General features: G+C 44.5%; 1 protein-coding gene across 3 annotated transcripts in view; it reads right to left on the reverse strand.

Moving 5' to 3' along the window:
* The window catches only part of LOC105021682 (glutamate receptor ionotropic, kainate 2), a 90525-nt gene that overhangs the window by 46452 nt on the left and 22511 nt on the right, over positions 1-21562 (reverse strand). For all 3 annotated transcript variants that reach the window (XR_002197841.3, XM_010889493.5, XM_034297031.1), the window contains exons 2-6: positions 11759-11926; positions 9483-9740; positions 3112-3293; positions 2411-2464; positions 323-496 (exon numbers count right to left, since the gene is read on the reverse strand). Coding sequence is in view for 2 of the 3 variants with exons in the window: in XM_010889493.5 (XP_010887795.1) it covers positions 323-496; positions 2411-2464; positions 3112-3293; positions 9483-9740; positions 11759-11926 (836 nt within the window). In the remaining variant the exon portion in view is untranslated. The remainder of the gene's footprint in view (positions 1-322; positions 497-2410; positions 2465-3111; positions 3294-9482; positions 9741-11758; positions 11927-21562) is intronic.

Genomic DNA, 21562 nt, shown 5'->3' on the forward strand with positions numbered 1-21562 from the left:
ACTGGGGGGATACTGCCTGGCCTCTGATGCCCTCCAAGAGAGCCTCTTTGCTGGCTCCCTTGCTCTTACATTTGCCATGTGCCTTGCTGTACTTCTCAAAGGAAGTGCCACTGCAACAAACTGACCGTCGAATGGATGACGGTTGAAATAGTGCCTAAAAAAATAAATCACAAACACGCCATGTGTAGCAATATAATTTACCACTTCCCATCGATTTGTTCATTTGAGACAAACTGGTAGGGGGGGGTGGGGTGGGGGGCACTGCCATAAACATGTTTGTGCATTCACAGCATAACGGAGCCGTAAGCAGATTCAACTGTACCGTCATAAATCCATCCAGCAGGCCTGAGTCTGGCTTGGGCGGGGCCTGTAGGCGTTCCATGGACCACTTCTCAATGATGGATGACACCTGAGAGTTTTCCGTGTTCAGGATCCGGAAACCCGTCATGTTCACTCCGCTGTACCGGTACGGCTCCATGTCCAGGGCGAAGAGGTCCTGAAGTCATAAAACAGGCCTTATTCATGGTTCCGTGCTGGATAAATGGGTGAAACATACGGAATAAGCACTCAATTAGGGGTTTCGTGGAATGAGTGGAGATTGTGTTAGCGGTTTGAGCTGAAAGGAGATAATGAATAGCCCATCATTGATTCTTAAGTGCTTACCATGCACCTGTTCTCAACCTCAGATAAATTAAAGCTGTGTTGGGGCGCCAGATTTAGAGCCGAGCACCGGGGCATGTTCTGAAGTATTTTCAGGAGGCATTTCATCTCGTCTCCCAGGCAGTGGTCCTGATTAAGCTAACGTTCTCAAGGTTACCAGGCAAGGCCTCTGTGCGGCGGCATCCATCATGTTAGAAGTGAAAGGACATCGGAATCGTCAAACGAACCACATGCCAGGATTACGGCCAGGTACTGTAGTGTAGACACCACGTGTATTGGGTTGGGCAGTGCGTGTTTGTGTGTCGTGTATGGAGAAGCATAATGAACACTGTTTCCAGCACTCCTCTATGGGCACCAAGCCCTGGGTACCAGTTGTATTTCAACATTGGCCAGCACCACCGACACTTCCTTGCCAAACCGGCCTATTATGTGTGTGTGTGTGTGTGTGTCTGTCTACACGTGCGTTTGTGTGTGTGTGTGTGTGTGTGTGTGTGTGTCTGTCTGTGTTTCAATGGTGTGTGTGTGTGTGTGTGGACATGCAGGTGTGTTCACTGTTGTTGGATCAGGCTCCAGTGAAGACAGACAAGTAACGGCATGTCTCTGAAACAGCTCGGTAATCTCTATTTCCTGTTTGCCCATAACAACAGATTTGAGAACATGCTTTTCCTAACCTCGTCCCAACCCCATCCATAATGTTTCTGAAGACCCATCAGGCCATGGCTGTTGTCAGCACCCCAGTGCACTGAGAGACAGTAATAGCGAAGACTTTTAAACCCAGAGGTTTAGGCGTATCTTCATGATGTGCTATCTTTGGCCGTCACCTCATACCGTCTGAGCTATTACAGGAGCTCTTTCCTCCATCCAGGAAAGACAGGCTTTATATCCAGTCAGAACAGCAGGACTCTTTGTAGTGTTTGGATCAAAAGAACTTTGGAGGACTTCAATCGCCGCCATGAGACAGAATAGACAAGCATATCGAACTGCTTTTGTTTGCCGTGATCAAAACGCTTGGAGGCTTTGAGACAACAGATTGCGATGGAGTAGAGACCAGCTAAGCATCGTTTAGAGAGGAAACAAAAAGGGCGTTGCAGAAAAAGTTTCAACTGGCACTTAGACAGCTGTAATCATTTCCAACCCTGAAATAGATAGTCCTTAAAGAGTTTTTTTCATAAATGTTTTCAACATTTATAAATAGTCCCTTCAATTATACCTTGTAGACTCATTGTTTGCAATCAGGACAAGGTATTTATGCAGGGGTCAATATGAATAAGATCACAATGTGACCCCTACACTGATTTGACAGTCTCCATGGATGCTGCCCTAGATCACGAAGAACACCTTTAGAACTTGGGTAGTTTTGGTCTCAGATGCAAATTGTCTGTATGACATCACATCTTTTTCACCGTTCTTGCTAAAAATATGTTTTAGTAGCATTAAGCATCTCAGAGGTGTGTGCTATATTGCCAGAGCCGTGTCCAGGCATGAGAACAGCTCTTAGCCATGCTATATTGGCCATATACCATGCCCCTGGGCCTTATTCCTATACACCAGAGGTGTGACACCAAACCCATTGTTTATTTTTCTAATTTGCGTTAGTAACCACTTCATAACACTGATAAGGCTACTTGGGATTTGTGGAATACGTCCAATAGGCTACGAAAAAAGGCTCTATCAAGGCACTCTGCGTCGTGTCGTGCTTAAGAACCGCCCTCCTAGCCATTTTGCAGGTGCATTGGTCCAGAATACGTACCAGAGTGGTGAAGATGTAGTGGTAATACTCCGTCATCATTCCCATGGCCAGAGCCTGTTGATGAACCACAATGCTTAGCGTGGCCAATGAGCTGACACAGACACATCAGCGCCAAGAAAAGACAAAACATTGTGGACACAACCTCAAATAAGATAGCATCATGTCCTTAACACACCTGGTGACTTTCCTGCAAAAAAGGTACACATTTTGTCCAATACAGAAAGCAGAAAGTCAATGTAGTTTTTTAGGGCAGTGATTCAGCATTCATTTTGTATAGGATTTTTCCCATTACGAAGCCATGTTGGTGGCAATGCTCTATAAAATTAGCAATTTGAACACATGGCACAATACCACTGCTGCTACTCTGCCCGAAAACTGGCCTCCTGGTGACGGATATTCGCACTTCTCATTATCAATGTGGCTGAGTTAAATCCTAATGTCTTAAATGCGAGCGGAGTTGCTAATTAAAACGTTATTGTCACATAGAGCATCCATTACAGAAACAGTAATGGAGTTGTGCTACCCTAAAAGAAGACGAATTGAGTGTAATTCAGGTAAGGAATTTATAATGTCCTAAAAAAAGAAATTGGTGCTGGACCTGAAACCATAGCGGTAACTATTCAAAGTGTGAGTCATTATCTTGGAGCTAATTAAAAAAAAAAAACATCTTACAAAGTCCAAGAAATTACAAAGTCAAAAACCTGTTTCAGGATCCAAGCAGCCATTTCGTGGCTGCAGTCAAAAATCACATGGAACTCCTTTGCTTTCTTCATCTCCTTCAGAAGCGGCTTAGCGTCCTTGGTCTCTGCTGGCAACTGTCGGATCTTCAAACGAATATTGTATCGGGACGGCGCCTTGATCAGCTCCTGCAATCGAATAAGACCTGGGGACCAAACATTAACACCTTATAAGAGACATATTTACAAATAAGTATGCAATTGAAATAATTCATTTTTTAAAAGTATTTTCAGTGAATTAGCCCAAAATGGATGTCTTGCTATTGCGTAATTGATTTGATTCGTCCATTTGCCAAACTCGCCCAGCGGTATAATGACTCTTCTGATTGAAAAGTGAGTCATTCAATTGGTGTCAATGGGAAACTTGCTCAATTGTATTTTCAGGCATATCAGTAGGCCACTACTGCAGTGGCTGTGTGGAGCTGACAAGAGAGCTTCGCTCAGACTTAACACAGGCCTTTCGTCAAACACGAGAGAAGCACTTCACTCCAGCACAGTTGAACGTTGTCCCAGACACACGTTAGAAATTTTAAATTCACACACTACTGACTGCTCTGGTGTGGAGTCAATTTATTCACTCCATCCCAAGGTGATGTTTTGATGAGAGAGCCGCTGGTTGGCAGAGTTCTACCCCCTAGGGAAAGAAGGGGTGTGGAACCGTAACACCCTCTCATATTGAGCAACAATCTCCACCTTTCATTTTCCCACAAGGCGCTCAGGTAGAAACCTCTCAGAGAGACATTGATGAGATTACAATGAGTTTCTCTCCTGCACTGAGGACTTCTAAGCCTTTTGATGAAAGAGGGCTGGATTGATGATAGAAATGATTACTTGTCATGGGGTAAAAATGGATGGGGGGTGGGGGGGTGTTGGGAGAGGGGGTATTTGAAGAAGCACAATTATTAACCCTTTTTCTATGGGACGAAGTGCTGGGTGAGCAATTGAATGGTCTCACTGTGATTGGGGGCTGATTCTCCCTTGGGAGCTTCATGGTGATTGCCGTGAGATAAGAATGAGGAATATTTTATCTCATCTAGGAAGTAAATACTGCAGTTGTGTGAGTGTCTGAGGTAGGTACACCAAACTGCGGGATCTTTGCTTCAAGGTAATCCCAGAAGATCCCTACTCCGGGGCAACTCTCCATTCTGTGTTTTGGTCGGTTGTAGATACCTGGGAGTGGTTAAGCAGAGTTCTGGGGGAGCTCAGTGTTTGGGAAACACTGTCAGGGCCAATGTTTGTGGGGCTTTGGATAAAGCCTCACGACTTTTCGCTATCCGACACTGAGACAGCAAAAGACAGCTGTGTGCGAATATTGTAATGCCTCTCATAGACCCTCCCCCCCAGACGTCAGCTAGCCTCCAATCAGGGGTGAATGTTCTAGAGCACAAAACTGTGATAACAAACCAATCGTGTGTGCGTGCGTGTGTGTCTCACTGAGTGAAGAGGAAATATCATCAGGATGACCTGGTTTCCAGTCAGGCTACCTTTTAAAGACCCCCCCCCCCTCCCCCAGAGCACTGGATGGACTGTCACAGTGGGAGGGGTCACGCAGGTGGAAGTGAGGGAAAAATGTCAGCGTCCCAAAGTGCGCCCCAAATACTAAATATTCCCTTGCGTCCCCACACATCCTGGTCAAACAGGGTGCACCAGTTAAGAGAACAGGTTGTCGTTTGGGGACACATCCGACGAGAAAGAGTGGAACTAGCGGTCAATTAAATGAATCGTTGAAGCAGACGGTAAGCTGGACCATTCACCGTGACCTCAGCCAAGGATAATACACTGTCATCGCGCTACAGCGGCGACTCTTGGCATAGAGAAATGTGTGTGACATAGATGTGGTCCGCGGCGGTATTAGCATTTAGCGAGACAATCACCCCGTCGCAGGCCCTTCATCTGAAGGAGCAGCAAAGAATAAAGGTTACTGGTTAATCTGTCTCCTTGGTCTTATCTGTCCATCGACAATCTTTTTTTAAAACCATATTTTACAAGGTAAGTGTGATTGAGAACACATTCTCATTTTCAGCAACGACCTGGGAGCAATTACAGTTAACTGCCTTGTTCAGGGACACCTGTCGGTTTCTGGTAAGATGCTCTAACCACCATGCTACACTGCCACCGTTAAATGTATCATAAATCTATCTTTACTTTAATCTAATGACGCATTAAAATAGTTCTTCACTTGACCAAAAAAAAACATGTACCAAGGGCTGGTAACTGCAATTTTGGTTCTGTGAAGGAACAAGTTACAAGAGGCAGTAACTTGTTCCTTCACCCCCCTCCCCCCACACCTCCACTCTGGGACTTGTTACAACAGACGTTAAATCCAGTCACGTTCCACGATGTGGTCAAAGTTGCCCTTCCAAAGGACCATAAAAATTGCGGACGGACATTTTGATGTGTTGTGTTTTCTGTCAAGACAATGAGCACTCTCACTTTGGACGCCTCTTAAAAATATCACAGTACTCAACGGTATAAAAATATTGCTGTGCTTGTAAAACGCACATCATCGGCCACTCCACAAAGTCACGGCAGACAATCTGGCAGACGGACACAGCTGTGAATGAGGACCCCTCAGAGGACGAGGCTCTGTCTTGTATTAATGGCTGCTGTCAGCTCTTCCGTTCATTCTGCATGGCATCAATCCGAGGAGACTCGAGGTGAGGGTCATTTGGGGGGGTTTCTGAGAGCTGCTCACTCTAATGGAGGCCTCAGGTTGTGACGGGGAGAACACCTGGAGGACTGTGGAGGGGGTGAGAAAGTGGGGGTCACACAGATTTAATGGCGAAATCCTAAACCCTAAAACACATTTCGGGCGGAACCCATTTAATCAGCAACACCCGAGGATCTACAGTATGTAGGTTGGGGTTACGGCATTTCGGGTGGAACCCATTTAATCAGCAGCACCCGAGGATCTACAGTATGTAGGTTGGGGTCACAGCCATGCTGATGCACACAACAATGTGTCATTTGCTGCCTGACACAGATTCAACTGGCAGCCACGGTCCAATTCCCCTGTCCAAGCTTAGGGTCCAATTCCCCTGTTCAAGCTTGGGGTCCACTTCGCCTGTCCAAGCATGGGGTCCCCTCATCCTGTCCAAGCTAGGGGTCCACTGAACCCTAGAATCCTAGATAATCTGAAAACAATGTGGTTGTTTTAGAGTAGCAGTTCTTTTGACATTGAGACCCAGGCTATCAAGTGACTATCCACAAGACTGTGTTGGGACCAAAAATCCACAAAGTAAAATAGCCAGCTGCTAACCTGGCGGTTCGAATGTTATCATTGGATTGAATGGGCGTTATCAGTGGTTATCTGCCTCATAGATATGGGTCAGAAGGGGCCTGCTACGCCTACTGGTAGGCTCAGAAGGCTGTTATCATCCATTCGCATGGGCAATTTAGTACTTAGATCATTTAGTATTGACTTCAGCTTAAAGGCTCTCATTTTAACGGTCTTACCTGTAAACTTCTGGTTAGCGGCGACCTGGATTCGTCTGGGATTGGATCTGGAGTCTTCTTGTGTATTTATCCGTGATTAACCATGTGAATGGATGATAACAGCCTTCTGAGCCTACCAGTAGGCATAGCAGGCCCCTTCTGACCCATATCTATGAGGCAGATAACCACTGATAACGCCCATTCAATCCAATGATAACATTCGAAGTGGGTGCGCTAACAGCTAGCAAGTGAAAATTAAGATGTTTAGTTGTACCACACATGTATTCATTACCTAATGTTACATTTTGTAGCTTATACTTAGTTGATGATTGCGCACATTTCCTCGGGTTAAACAATTATCCTAAATCTGATTCACAGTGTCCTGTGATACTGCAAAAGAAATGCAATTGGCTCTAAAGTACTACTAATAATGATACTAATCGGAGTGCATCACTTTCCCTTCATGCTCGAAGCAAATAGATGACCCAGACTTCTGAAAATTATCCTCTAAAAATAACTTAATACAGAGCTGGCTACTGCTTTCTACATTTCTTGTAGATGAAGATTAACACATCTGCCTTACGTATTGGTTCACTTTTTCAAACTTATACCACTACAATTCTACATTCAAAATCAACTATCCACATGTGTCATTCAATGGATTTTTTATTGATCTATCGCTCTGTTACAGTGCCCAGGCAAGATGAGTAAGAACGATAACAAGCGTCAAGCAAACATTTTCCGATCTCACTACATAACAAGAAAGATGCCGCAGATAAAATCGACAAAGTAGGCAACTAACTACGATGCCGCAAAGACAGACAGATATATTTAGTTCTGGTCTCTAGCCTCAAAAAAAGAACATGACTAAATCGATAGATAAGACAACAATAATTAGCCAACTGGGAATTCTGATACAGACAACTTGTTTGAGAGGAGGGAAGGAAAGACGTGCCTTTAGACGTGGGAATGAACGGACGGGAGCCGTATGTGTGTCTCAAGAGAATGAGATAGAAGGGGTTTGATGCTTGTTTTAATTCAATCTTGGCAGCAAGCTTAACCCGCACCCAACCCGTTTCTTACTAGACAGCCGAGCTAGACAAGCTGTTCTGGTCGTGAACAATTACAACCCATTATTGTAATTGTAGTTGGACGGTTCTCCGTTATCCGTTAGCGTTGACGTTTAATCAGAACGCAGAACGCACGGCACACCCCTCGTTCAGTGTGGAAGAAAACTCTTACATTTAGGAGGACGACATTACAGGAGAGAGAGTCAGCTTGGGCAGTGTGACGAACCTCCACCAGACCCGGGTTATTCAAGCCACATTCACCTGGCCTACCTCAGCTGCCCTTGTGAGCGCCAGCCAGATAGCAAGCAAGTCCAGTAGTGCTAAGTACGAACACCCATTGTCAGCATATCCAGTTGCGGTAGGACGCTATGGCGATGCGAAATCACCTGCATATTTTTCATTTGCATAAAGTTAAGCTTGGCTGAGCTTTCGTTCCTCCCCCTGGGTCGCCCAAACGCCCTCCACCCACCATGGTTTTAATCGCTTTCCTTTCATTGAAAATGACATGTCTTGAAGCCTGGCTGGTAACAGTTGAGGAGATTGTTCTGAGGAAAGAAGAACTCTCCTGTGTTTTGCAGAGGAAAGACAGAATGTATACTGGTCGGTAGTTTTGTTACGTCATAGAAAGGGTCAAGTGTTGCTTTTTTCATTTGCACCGGAAGATCAGATCACCTGCAAATGTGTATATACTACTTCGTTATTTATAAAGCATTTTCTGTTAAAGAATCTCTGGACACAGTACCAGAATTGTTTTCAATCACTAGGCTGCCAGGTCATGGCATTATTTTGAGAAGTTGATGGAAGTGTGAGAGAGATTTGAATCCAGAACCACCGAGGTGGAGGAAACCTACTGAGGATAACCGGCTTGTAAAACTCAACTTTATTCAGGGAGCTTTGAGAGGCCCACAGCTGCGGAGGCATCAACCAGTTGAGTGCCAAAACAAACTGAAGGAGAGAAGTCCAGCGGCTTTAAGAGTCTGACTGTTTCCTAGACTTTCCCTTTACAAGATCATCAGCATGATCTACCATCATCTACGCGTGCGCTGGAGTTTCACTTACTCAAACATGCATTTGAGGCAGCTCCCCCCCTAAGGCAAACATTCAGAGAATACAAATCTCCCAACTCCTCAGCTACCACCCTCACACCACTTCTCCCCCTTTTACGCTGTGACCCGACACACCTCATCTTTCGGGGGATGCAGCGTTCAGCCTTGTGTGTTTTGATATTTACTTTTTGAAGCACCGCCTCAAATTATCTGCAAAGCGTTACAGACCTTCAGTACATTATAATGATAATTGTTTTATATTACTATTATTAACAGTACATCATCCTTGTCATTTCAGTCATTTAGGAGCCATCATCATCAGAGAGGCCCACATGTGCCTGTGCTGTCGTCAAACACCACTCATCATCATCATCATCAGAGAGGCACATATGTACCTGTGCTGTCGTCAAACACCACTCATCATCATCATCATCAAAGAGGTCCACATTGTTAGAAATCAGCCGTTTCGTATAGTGGTTGAAATAATGATTGCGTACCCGGTCGTCAAGGGAGAAAGTAATTCAATTATTTATTGCAGCATATGGTAGTCTTGTTCATGAGGTTACATACTCTGTCTTCATACACAATGTCTTACGAAATCTCACTCAATCTCAAAGAAGCTTCCGGTCGTACCTCAGCTTTGTAGACACCCCAGCCTGCAATACGCATAAGCCCATTGGCTATTTACTGTCGCGCTTTGAATGAACGTGACTTCCTGTGTACGGATAAACGGATGGTCTTTTGTTATCTAAACATAACAAGCATACACTTCAACAACATGTACCTGTGCTGTCGTCGTAGACCACGGTCACTGTCCTCCACTTGAAGAAGTGGACCAGGTCCAGGATGGCCCGGCTGAGTGACTGGAAGTCCGGGTAGAGACTGACGTAGTATGAATCCCTGTTGTCAGACACCTGGTGCTTCCACTTGGTCTGGATGTGAGGCACCCCCAGAGCGTTACAAATGGACTGGACCGCGTTGGCAGACGAGCTGTGGGAGGGGCCAAAGATGGCCGCCACACCCAGGGAGAGCTGGTCACAGGCTGGACAGACAGGGACGGGAACCAATGTGTTTGTCAGATTCACTTTGCTGTTTGGGTAAAGAGCATTAGCTTTTGTCTGCTATGCTAAGTCTAGACAGGAAAACACAGCCTTGAAAATTCATGAATGGCTGTACTGTAAACATTTATGTAAGCAAAAAAAAGATTTTTTAATGGTTAGGGTTGGACATAAGGTTGGCAGTTTGCTGGACCACATAAGCTGAGCCTGCTAAGAAGAGGGAATGTCGCTTATTGAGTGAGTGAGTGAGTGAGTGACTACCCCTTGTCAAATAGCATGGCGCTTAGAGAAGCAGACATGTGAACTATAGATCCCGAATTCGTATATCCTCGCAGGCAAAGCGAAGTACGCATTATGAATTATTCCATACAGGCGAAAACCTGTAACTGTATACGGTTATATTGCGACTGTTTCTGGCATGGAATAGTTCATCTTCAGTCTCGGTAGCAATTGCTCAATTCTTATGATTATTTCTAGGAAGTTAGTAGATACTAGTAAGCCTATTACTGGCTAATAAGCAGTTAAAACGGCCAGTGGCAAAGCAATACAGTTCATAGACGCTATTTGTGATTGAGGTAAACTTAATAAAAAACGTTAATCAGTTTAACACAATCCTCAATGGAGTCTAGCGACTGCTGAAACGTGTAACACCGTGGCGTAGTGGTTAAAGACAGTACCTCTCATGTGGAAGAGCTAAGTTTGAAACTATTGAGAGCAACGGCATTTATTAATTATTTCTCGTAGATTCCACAATTCTCTCATCTTTTCACTCGATGAAAAAGTGAGTTATCGTCGCCTTTATTGATAGTTATTGTATACATGTCATTCATGAAGTATGTTGATTTGCCATGAAATGAAATACCTTGCTCAATTCTTATGACTATTTCGGTAAGCTAGTAGATACCGGTAAAGCTTATTACTGGCTAATACGCCGTTAAGACGGCCAGTGGCAAACGCAATACATAGCCGCTATTTCTGGTGGAGGTAAACTTAGTAAGAAACGTTGTAGGGAACGTTGTTTTACCGTTGAAAACAATCCAATGCATAATGGGAACGTCAATTTGGAACGTTTCTTTGTCATTAGATCAAGGATGGACGCCAGAGGCGTCTCTGATATACTTCACAGTGAGTCTCCGGTGGGAGTTAAGTACATTTCATTTGGATTTAAAACAAACCGTAACACTCACAGAAACATAAAGTTACTTTAGCTTAGACTTCCAAATCTTTTAAGTTCAAATCAATTACATTCCATGTGAATCATGTTTTTTTCTGTATAAGTTAATCGTTTGTGGGCAGCATCAACAACATTTTTCTCAACCCCTATTCAGAGTGAATCATTGTCAGTTAATTTCTATTTCCACATTTCACTCCTGCCAAACAGGCAGGCAGACTTATTTTTAGTCATAATCACCCAGAAGTCAATAAAAAAATTATATAAAGAAATACTCTTAATTATATGCTAATAAGAGATTCAGTTTTCCTACCAACACATCCTTCTGCATGTTCCAAGACCACCCTCTAGCAATTATTTACGATGATAAAGTACCATTTATAAAGGGTTTACAAGGAGTTCATAGATGTCAGACGTCATTATTAATTAATAACCAAGGGGTCTTACGAAATATTTTTTGAATAAATTTTAAAACACAAAGTAAATGTGAAGAAACCCTGATCATCTGGAGTAGTGCCAAACACAAACTGTTCTGTGCAAACCCCCCCCATCATGAATGCTCAAATAAACACTCTGAATTTATTGTATTCTTTAGTACCAAACAAATTGTTTTAGTTTCAAATTATTCCCTCCTCATTTTTATATTAAACATTTGATACAATTAACATAGCCCACGGGTGAATCCGCTTAGGAACCAAACAGAAGCAAAATAGGCAGACTAACGTCAACATGTCTAGTAACAAACGCTCGGCTACGTTGGAAAAGGTTCTACTACATTGTGCTGTGATGAATACAACCCGGGTCTACTTGCTATCGGCCCCGGTTGCTCACCTTTTCTGGAGGCCTCGAAGCTGTCGAATATGTTTATTCTCTGGATGTCATACGTGAGCGTGGTGTTTGGCAGCAGGGTGCGGTTCCTGTTGATGGTGTTCAAGGCAAATTTAAAGGCGAGTTCCTCGGCCCCCGATGGGCCGCTTTCAATGGATTCAAATATTCCCCCTGAAGGACAGACAAAACACAGACAAGATTAAATCTCAATTTCCTCGTTCCGTAATTACAATGGATTCTCCTCCACCATAGCACAGCTGACATTGAAGGGTGGGGGGGGGGGGTGATCGATATAGCAAAGGCAAATATAGCTGTGCTTTACTCTATTTCTTTAACCTTGTAACGATTATATTCACAGTCCCGTTCAGGTCATTTCCTGTCACGTCAACAACCGTGTCATGATTGACATGAAATACTTGACAGGAACAGTGACAAGGCCTGGCTTTACTGAATTGTTCTGGACTGACAACCAGCGAGAGTCAGTTCGATTAATCATCTGTGTAGATTACTAACGATTAAAAGGGACGGGAGAGTTCAGGGGTCATAGCGAGAGAAAGTTCAGGGGTCGTAGCGTGGGTTCATTCCCTCACTCAGTTCCATGAATTTTAATAACGCTGGAGGAGAGAAAGAATGTGTGTGAGTGAGAGAGAGAGAGAGAGACGGAGAGAGAAATATCATCGGTTTTGTGTGTGTTTGAGAAAAAGAAACCAGAAACATAAGGACCAAAGCGAGCTAGCCAAGCAGCAGTTTTTACAGACGAATGAACTGAGGTACCCGTTCAACACAGCCAATACTCCAGGGTGGCACTGCAGATCCAGACATTTACTTTGCAGTGGTTTATCCACTTTAGAACGTATAACTGTCCAGTTACTGGGAGTCTTAGTAACAAAGTGTTAGATGTTTAGAAGCATGAATTAAATCTCCTTTTGAGAGAAAGACAAAAAGAGGTGGAGAAAAAGAGAAGAGAAGAGAGGGGGCCACAAAGAATTCAATTCTATAGGTGTTTTATTAACATGGATGGATGCTTGCCACTATTAATAAAGTAAAGGGAGAAATACAGGAAGAGATAGAAACAGAAAAATACAGGTAGAGATAGAGGTAGAGAAATATAGGACGAGAGACAGAGGTAGAGAAATATGGGAAGAGATTGCGAAAGAGGCAGAGAGACACAAGAAGAGATAGAGACAGAGGTAGAGAGACACAAGAAGAGATAGAGACAGGTCGAGAGATAGAGGAAAAGATAGAGACAGAAAAAAGGAAGAGAAAAAGAGATACAGACAAGAGAGAGACAGAGAGAAACTGCGAAATAAATGTGTGTAAGAACGGAGTGTTTGATTTAAATCCATGGAGTAAAAAAATAAAGGATTCCTGGTGGATCCTTTAGGGGTTCTTCAAAGCCAACTGCAGGGAAACCCCTTGAAGTTCTTCCATGAACATTAATAGGGGTTTCGAGCGTCCTCCAGGAATCTTTTATTTTCTTTAAAGAGTGTAACAACGGCATATTTAGCACTGGAGGCATTTATTGCCAACCACCGGCCCACCTCAGGCAACAGAAATTCAGTGTTTAATTGAAATCGTCCATCAAACCTTCAGTAATGGAGGGATTGATAGATGCTAGCCCTGTCAGCTAAAAAACACAGTGTGTGTTAGCATAGCCACAGCTCACAGTCCAAGAGCCTTACAAAGGAAGTTCAGGGCAAATTGTAGCCCGTTAAGAGCACTACTCCAAACAGCCCAAGGAACGATCCTTCCGCCCACACCGTCCAGACCTCTCAGTGAAGTGCAGTTACCATGGCGATCCTGTCCGGTCTCTCACAACAGTGAACTAAGGCCCTTCTGAACTTTTCCATTATTTAAAATGTTATGGGAAAGGCTGTCTGCATGCCTGCACCTTCGTGCAGTTCAGAATCTAAAAAATAATTGAAAATAGCAAAACACTGACCGCATTGTAGTGAGCGGAGCATAAGTAATAAGACCATTATGATGTACTCCAGTAAATGTGACACAGACCATCTTGGGGATATTAGGCCACACCCCTCACGCCGTGCTGCTAAAAAAAAGACCACATTACCATCGAGCATACACTTTTCCCCTCCTCATAAAATTAGCACATCGACCATTTGGAAAAGCTTTTCCACTGAGCGTGGACTTTGACTAAATCTGACTGGATCTGTTCTGCACCACCCAAAAGCTTAAACCGCAGACTTAAAACAGAATGACTAAAGAGGGAGGATGAATGAAACTCAAAGAAATCGACGGATCGTTCCAGAGTTCAGGAGTCCAGAGCTGCCTCCAGATAACTCTGTTCTCTCGACGAGATGAGAGGTTTATGTGAGCCAAGCTGAAAGAGTTTAACTAATTAAATGAAAATGTCAATAAAATATTGGCCATAAAAAAGCCTGTAAAGATTCAATTATAGCAAAGGAGGGAGACAAGAAAGCAGGGAGCGACAGAAGGGTGACAGCATAAAAGGGCCAGAAAGGGAGAGAAGGAAGAGACGAGTGATGAAGACTGATGAAGAGGGGGGAGGGAGACCAGTCAAAGAAAAGAAGCGACTGAAGGTATGAGATAGTGGGGGAGAAAGACCGAGTGAGAGAGACATAGGGGAAGTCAGGAGTACAGAGTGAGGTTGAATGGGGGGGGGGTGAAGGAGAAAGAGAGGTAGATAGTGATGGATGGAGTGAAGGAGAACGAGAGGTAGATAGTGATGGATGGAGTGAAGGAGAAAGAGAGGTCGGTAGAGAGGCATGGAGTGAAGGAGAGTCCTTAGAATAGAGTCCTCAGAAAGGATCTACATCGGAATGAAAAAGATCAATGATCCCATATTTAGATTCCCGATAGTATGTCTTTGGTGACTGACAAGTAAATCTCTAACTATTGCAGAATGACTAACGACGACTAGATTCACATCACCAGAGCACGCCTCCTCAAAACGGAGTTGACATGCTCAATGAGTGCTGTCGCTGTTCAGTACTCCTTACGCCTTAAAGAGAAAAAAGACTTGGAGGGGCGGAGCTATGCATGGTGGGGAGGAGCTACGAATAGAGGGTAGAAGATATGCATTGAGGGGAGGTGAAATACATGGAGGGGAGGAGCTATGAATGGAGGGTAGAGGCTATGTTTGTAGGGGTGCAATTTGTGTTGAGGGGGAGCTATGCAAGGAGGGGAGAAGCCAAACATGGGGCATACGTATGGGGAGGAGCTATCCATGGAGGGATGGAGTTTAACATGGAGCAGAGAAGGTAGACTGGGTGTAGAGAAGGAGCCATATCTCCATCAACGGATGGCCTGTTATGACAGCCTGAGTCACATTAGAAATTATCAGTGTGTGTGTGTGTGTGTGTGTGTGTGTGAGTGTGTGTGTGTGTGTGTGTGTGAGTGTGTGAGTGTGTGTGTGTGTGTGTGAGTGTGAGTGTGAGTGTGTGTGTGTGAGTGTGTGTGTGTGTGTGTGTGTGAGTGTGTGTGATACAGCACCCCGTCATCAGCCAAGGTGTGAATTATAGAGCAAGTGAAAGCACCAACTGAGTTATGGACTGGATAATCAGTGCGGGGAGCATCCTACTGGGGTGGACGGGTGCGACAGAGACAGGGGAAAAAACACAGAGAGAGAACACAAGTAGAAGGAAACAGCATGAGCGAGAGAGAGAGAGAGAGAGAGAGCTAGACAACGAGAGTGACCGAGATAGACAGAGAGAGCTAGAGAGACAGAGACTATTTTTTACACTGATTTATCTTTCTCCGGTTACAGTAGTGTGAATACATATTGGAAAGAGCATTATAATTATTTGGTCATGGGTTTAATTTCTTTTTGCAGAATCTAGGAGGAAAATGGATAGAAAGCCATTTCTAATCCAGGAAGTTCCTAGACAGGGACCATAACTACTCAACTGTGCGTCCATGTTTCCTCTCGTGATTCACATGGCAGAGAGGACTGGTCTAATGTACTAATTGAAGTGGAAGAACATACTGATTCAAACCCACACTTACTCTCTTTAGCATGGAAACCGAACAATGCATTGATCTCGGTGGAGGAATCGCATTCATTTTAGTTCCCATTAATGTACTTTAGATGATGATCTGAAATCGACTGACGGTAGACGCAATGTAAAGCGAATGGTTACTTAATTATCTCTGTATGAAAGGGAATACAATTAGCTGAATCCACTCCAAGGATGAGCTCCGAATGTGAGAAGGAGGAACCGGGGGATGGGGGTGGGGGTCAGGGAGGTTGCCATGGCGATTTCCTCTGTTTCCACGGCCGCAGCGTTTGCAGGACGGCAGCCGTTTGGGAGTCTTCGAAGCTCATTGGCTGAAGTAGTGCGGTTCCCGGTGGCAGGGATGGATGGTCTGTCCGGGAGACTAATGTGGAACCGATGCAGCTGCGAGACTGCGGTGGTGCAGGGCGCCATGGCAACAGTCGAGCAACTCAGTCGCTAGGTTTGGTGGACAGGTGGCACAGGTAGACCCGGTCGTTACAGCCCCAAACACTAGCAAGCTCCCATTTCCCCCTTTTTACTCACCTTGAACTGGTGAACAGGACGCGCCAATGAGCCGTTACGAGCGAGAACGGCTCTCATTGTGGAAACCCATCCATAAATATCCCAGAAATTCCCTGAGGGGGCTTTCCTGACATGTCTGGTGGCTAATGGGACATGATGCGTGACATAACATCCCGCGGTTGTGCCCGTGGTCATTAATCTACACCCCCCCCCCCCCCCCCCCCCCGTGGAGGCTTGACCTTCTTGGGATGAGCGAGCCAGGCCCGTCATAGACCTTTACCCAATCCTCTCCCTGGGCCCTTTCGGATGTCAGTATTATTTTAAATTTTTTTGTAATGTATGTGATCTCCCAAGCCATTTACCTTTCAATATTTTGTTTTGGTTGGGGTTTCTGAGTGTTTCATTACAAGCTTAGATTTATTCACATTTCGTTATAGTCATTATCAAGTGATGACATCTCAGAATGTGACAGCTCATTGTCTGCAAGGTCCTGTGCAGCTCAGTTGGTAGACAACAGCGCCTTCCAACACCAGAATTGCTGGTTTCACTCGCTTCGAGGACAACAATAATATTGTATGCACTGTAATTTGCCCCGGATGGTGTATACAGTATATAAATAGTTTGACTGGGATGAAACAAAAAAAGAGTAAAAATGGCCAAACTTCCCCTTTAATTTAATGCATGGTTAATGTGGTATTTTCTATAGGAGGGTATTAGTCTGATCTCATTAACTGTAGGAGGAAACTGCAGACGTTTTATCCACGTCTCCCAAATGCCAGCCTACTCCCTGCATAGTGTCCCTATTATTGACCTGGGTCCATACAGCTCTAGTAGTCCACTATATAGGGTGTCATTTGGAACAGAACAACACAGACAATCTTCTCTGGACCAGCTCAGCGGCCGCGGCTGGTTTGACTGCAAAACGCTTCCCGTCAACCATTTGACTAATGCTGTGTTTGTGTGGTCACCACAGTGCTTGTCAGTGAGACTCGGCGACGGAGGGTCTCCGCATAGAGCACGTGCTGCTGAGAGCCCGGTGCACGGACACGGAAAGTCTTTGTCGGGCCGGTGGTTCCTTTGACAGATGACGTTGCGCAGCTCCGCGTTATCGAGGGAACGGTTCAGTCAGGACCTCCGCAACGCCTCGATCTGCACCAGCTACACAGTCTCACAGGGGGAAACTAACAAGGATTTGCATGAAAAGGTCAGACAAAACGCTCAGTTTTAGACGGGACGACATGATATCTCCCATAGCTCATTGCTTTGGTAACGACTGGTATAATTGGAGCCTAAATACAAATAACACAGGCTTCTGTGCAGCATCAAAATCTTTCAACATTTTAACCAAATAATTTAGCAGATACAGTATCTTAAACCATTCTGTCTTAGAGAGAAAAAGCCAAGGAAGAACAGCTACCCCGTAGTGTACCCAACCATAGGTTTTATAACAAATGTTAAGTATATCTTCTTGATTCTAATAACAGATTGGTGTACATTCCCGTTTCCAAAAACGTGTGGACGCTGGGTAAAATGTAATAAAAACAGAATGTCATGATTTGGAAATCATTTTAACCCTATTTTCATAGAAAATAGAATAAAGACAACATATGAAATGTTGAACCTGAGACATTTTATTGTTTCTTGGTAATTATATACCCACTTTGTATTTGATGCCAGCAACACGTTTCAAACAAGATGGGACAGGGGCAACAAAAGACTGAAAAAGTTGTGTAATGCTAAAAAACTATATCTGGTGGAATACCACACAACTAATTAGGTCAATTGGCAAAGGGTCAGTAACATGATTGGGTATTAAAAGATAATTCCAGAGAGGATGGGTCTAACAGAAGTGGGAAGGGGTTCACCACTCTATGAAAGACTGCGTGGGCAAATAGTGCAACAATTCAAGAACAACTTTTCTCAACGTAAATTGCTAAGAGTTTGGGAGAGTTTGGGGATCTCATCATCTACGGTACATAAAATCAGTAAAAATGCAGATAATCCAGAGAAATCTCTGTATACAAGGGACAGGGCCGAAAACCAATATTGGACGGCCATGATCTTCAGGCCCTCAGGCGGCACTGCATTAAAAACAGACACAATTCTGTAGTGGAAATCACTGGATGGGCTTAGGAACACTTCTGAAAACCATTGTCTGTGAACACAGTATGTCCCTGCAACCACAAATGCAAGTTAAAACTCTACCATGTGAAGAAGAAATCATATCTAAACAAGATCCAGAACAGCCACCACTTCTCTGGGCCCAAGCTCATTTAAGATGGACTGAGGCGAAGTGGAAAACTGTCCTATGGTCTGACAAGTCAAAATCAAACTGCTATTTTTGGGAATCGTGGATGCCACGTCCTCTGGACTAAAGAGGAGAGGGACCATTCAGCTTCTTATCAGCGCACAGTTCAAAAGCCAGCATCCGTGATGGTATGGGGGTGCATTAGTGTACATGGCATGAGTGACTTGCAAATCTGTGAAGCCACCATGCTGAACAATATACAGCTCTGGAAAAAATTAAGAGACCACTGCACCTTTTTCTTTCCTTTACAAACAAGTCGAAAAGGAAAGTTTTGAGTGAGGAACAGAAGCGACTTTTTAGGAAAGGAAAGAAAAAGTTGCACTGGTCTCTTAATTTCTTCTGGAGCTGTATACAGGTTTGGAGCAACATATGCTGCCATCCAGACAATTACTTTTTCAGGGACATTAAAATGACATTGTCCTTGCTTATTTCAGCAGGACAATGCCAAACCACATTCAGCACGTATTACAACAGCATAGCTCCATAGTAAAAGAGTTTGGGTGCTAAAGTGGTCTGCCTGCAGTCCAGACCAGTCACCCATTGAAAACATTTGGTGCATTATAAAACAAAAAATACGACACAGGAGACCCAGAACTGTTGAGCAGTTGCAATCCTATATCAAGCAAGAATGGGAAAACATTTCACGTTCAAAACTACAGAAATTGGTCTTCTCAGTTCCCAAACGCTTACAGAGTGTTGTTAAAAGAAGAGGTGATGTAACACAGTGGTAAACATGCCCCTGTCCCAACTTTTGTGAAATGGGTAGCTGGCATCAAATTCAAAATGGGCATGTATTTTTCCAAAACAATAACATTTCCAAATTTGATATGTTGTTTTCGTACAATTTTCAATTAAATATTAGGATAAATTATTGTCACATCATTGCATTCTGTTTTTATTTGCATTTTACGCAGCGTCCCAACTTTCTTGGAAACAGGGTTGTGAGATATCTGTCCCATTTCTTGGCTAAATTCTTGACAGGAAGCTGGGCAATCTAGAGGGTATGATTAACCAACTGAGCATTTCTGAACACTCACCCCAAGGTACAGAACAAGACTGTTATTTCACCCACCGCATTAACAGGTTAATCAAGTACAACGGAACAGAAGTGTGAATTAAATCAGGCTTAAAAACAATGTTGTCTACCTGTAAAACAGCACCATCTACCCTTAAACAGTGGAGTGACACATGCCTGTATAACAGAATGCCCCGAGGCTCAGTGAGCACAATGCTAGGGAGAGTATGCAAGCACGCCCAGATGCACAAACACACACACACACGCAAAGCCTGACTTTAACCAAGCCTGACAGATAGTCGCATTAGAATCCATGGAAACTGTGATTAATTCAGGAATGTACCTCCCCATAGCTGGGTAGCCACACTGGACTGAGGCTTGTGACACACAGTCAGTCGGGACCTGAAGACACCGCAGCAGTTCAACAGAGGACAACGACAGGCTTCAGTAGGCAGGTTATCGATCAAAACCTTCCACGAACAAGGATGGTCCCAACACGCAACCCTGAGGAGGAACACGTCTCCACACTGAGCCGTGATCTGAAGAGAAACCACCGATGAACAATAGATGATAATAGCCTGCTGACATTAGACGTCGTGGCTCATTCGCGCTCACTTCCAAATCAGTGGCACACCAGTGCACTTAAGAGGATTTGGCAGGTTCCAGGACCTTTCCCGAACGCAGCTCGCAGAGCCAGCCCATCACCTGCACTGCTGCCTTAAATAAGGACCCCGTGAGGGCAGTTGTCTAAGCGCCGCAAAGAAAACAGCTTGGGCAGAGGCTGAGGAAGAAGCTGTAAAAAGACGTTGAAGGAGAAATAGGAGAAAAAGAAGCTGAAGAAGATGCTAGAGGTGATAAAGGAGAACAGGAAGCTGCAGAAGGCATGTTGCACCGCCCCAGTGGCAGGGAAGTGGTGAAAAGAGAAAGACTGCCAGGAGACAGGGCTTGGAGGCCACCCAGCTGCCTGCACCCATACCCCCCCCCCCCCCCCCCGAAACCGTTACCCGCTGCCCCAGATGTGCAACCACGCCCTGGCCCAGCAGGCTACCATTTAATTTTACTCAACTTCCTTCTTTTTTTGTGAATAACACCCCCCCCCCCAGGGGGCCCTGAACACTCGTTCTGAGTCCGTTTCCCACGTCTGTCTTCGAGACGATGCGTTAATTTTCCAGACAGTGTCTACTCCATGCTCATTTGCCAGGTTCTCTCCGCAGTACGTGGGCTAATTTGCAGGAGGACTCAGAAGGTGTGCTAAACTACTGTCTGACATTTTGTGTGCTAATTTGCCAAAGAAAAGATTCCCTTTGGCGCTAATAGTTGCAGAATGCTTCTAAGGTTCCCACGAGCTCATTAGAGCCTAGAAAACGCTTGACGTCTCCGAGGATCCTCAAACTCGTCGGCTCCCTGTTTCCGCACCTCTTCTCTGGTTTCTTCGCAATTGCCTCCCTCTTACTGAGCTGAACCACAACGCGAGAAATGAGACTCGCACAAGCGTTTACTCACATACGTTCTCTATTGATCGAAATGTGCAAGCATTGTAAACCATTACCGTCTCGCTGCGGTGTACAGAAACACATATAAATAGATGACAGTGACCTCTTCATTGTACGGTTCAAGGTATCGCAGGCCTGACACAACAATACCACAGGACATATTGACATGTTCCCAAACATTATAACGATTCAAATAACTACCCCTGGTGCGGTCCAACAAACACACGGACACACAGACACACCACAGATCCAGTAATTAATCCTGACTTTGAAGGGTAGATGTGACAAATTACAATGGATATGTCATGAACCACCGTGTCACTTGCCACTAACATCGTTTTTTCTTCACAAATGCGAATGCATTTTGGTCCGGGTCATGTTTCCAGGGTCCCTTTAATGAGCAGATACGTAACACAGAACTCCCATCCTCTTTCCTAGAGGTGTGCTGAGCACACAAAACGAGTGTCATAATGTTTAAGGAGAATTTTGTGG

The sequence above is a fragment of the Esox lucius genome, chromosome 14 (assembly GCF_011004845.1).
Source record: "Esox lucius isolate fEsoLuc1 chromosome 14, fEsoLuc1.pri, whole genome shotgun sequence".
Taxonomy (NCBI): domain Eukaryota; kingdom Metazoa; phylum Chordata; class Actinopteri; order Esociformes; family Esocidae; genus Esox; species Esox lucius.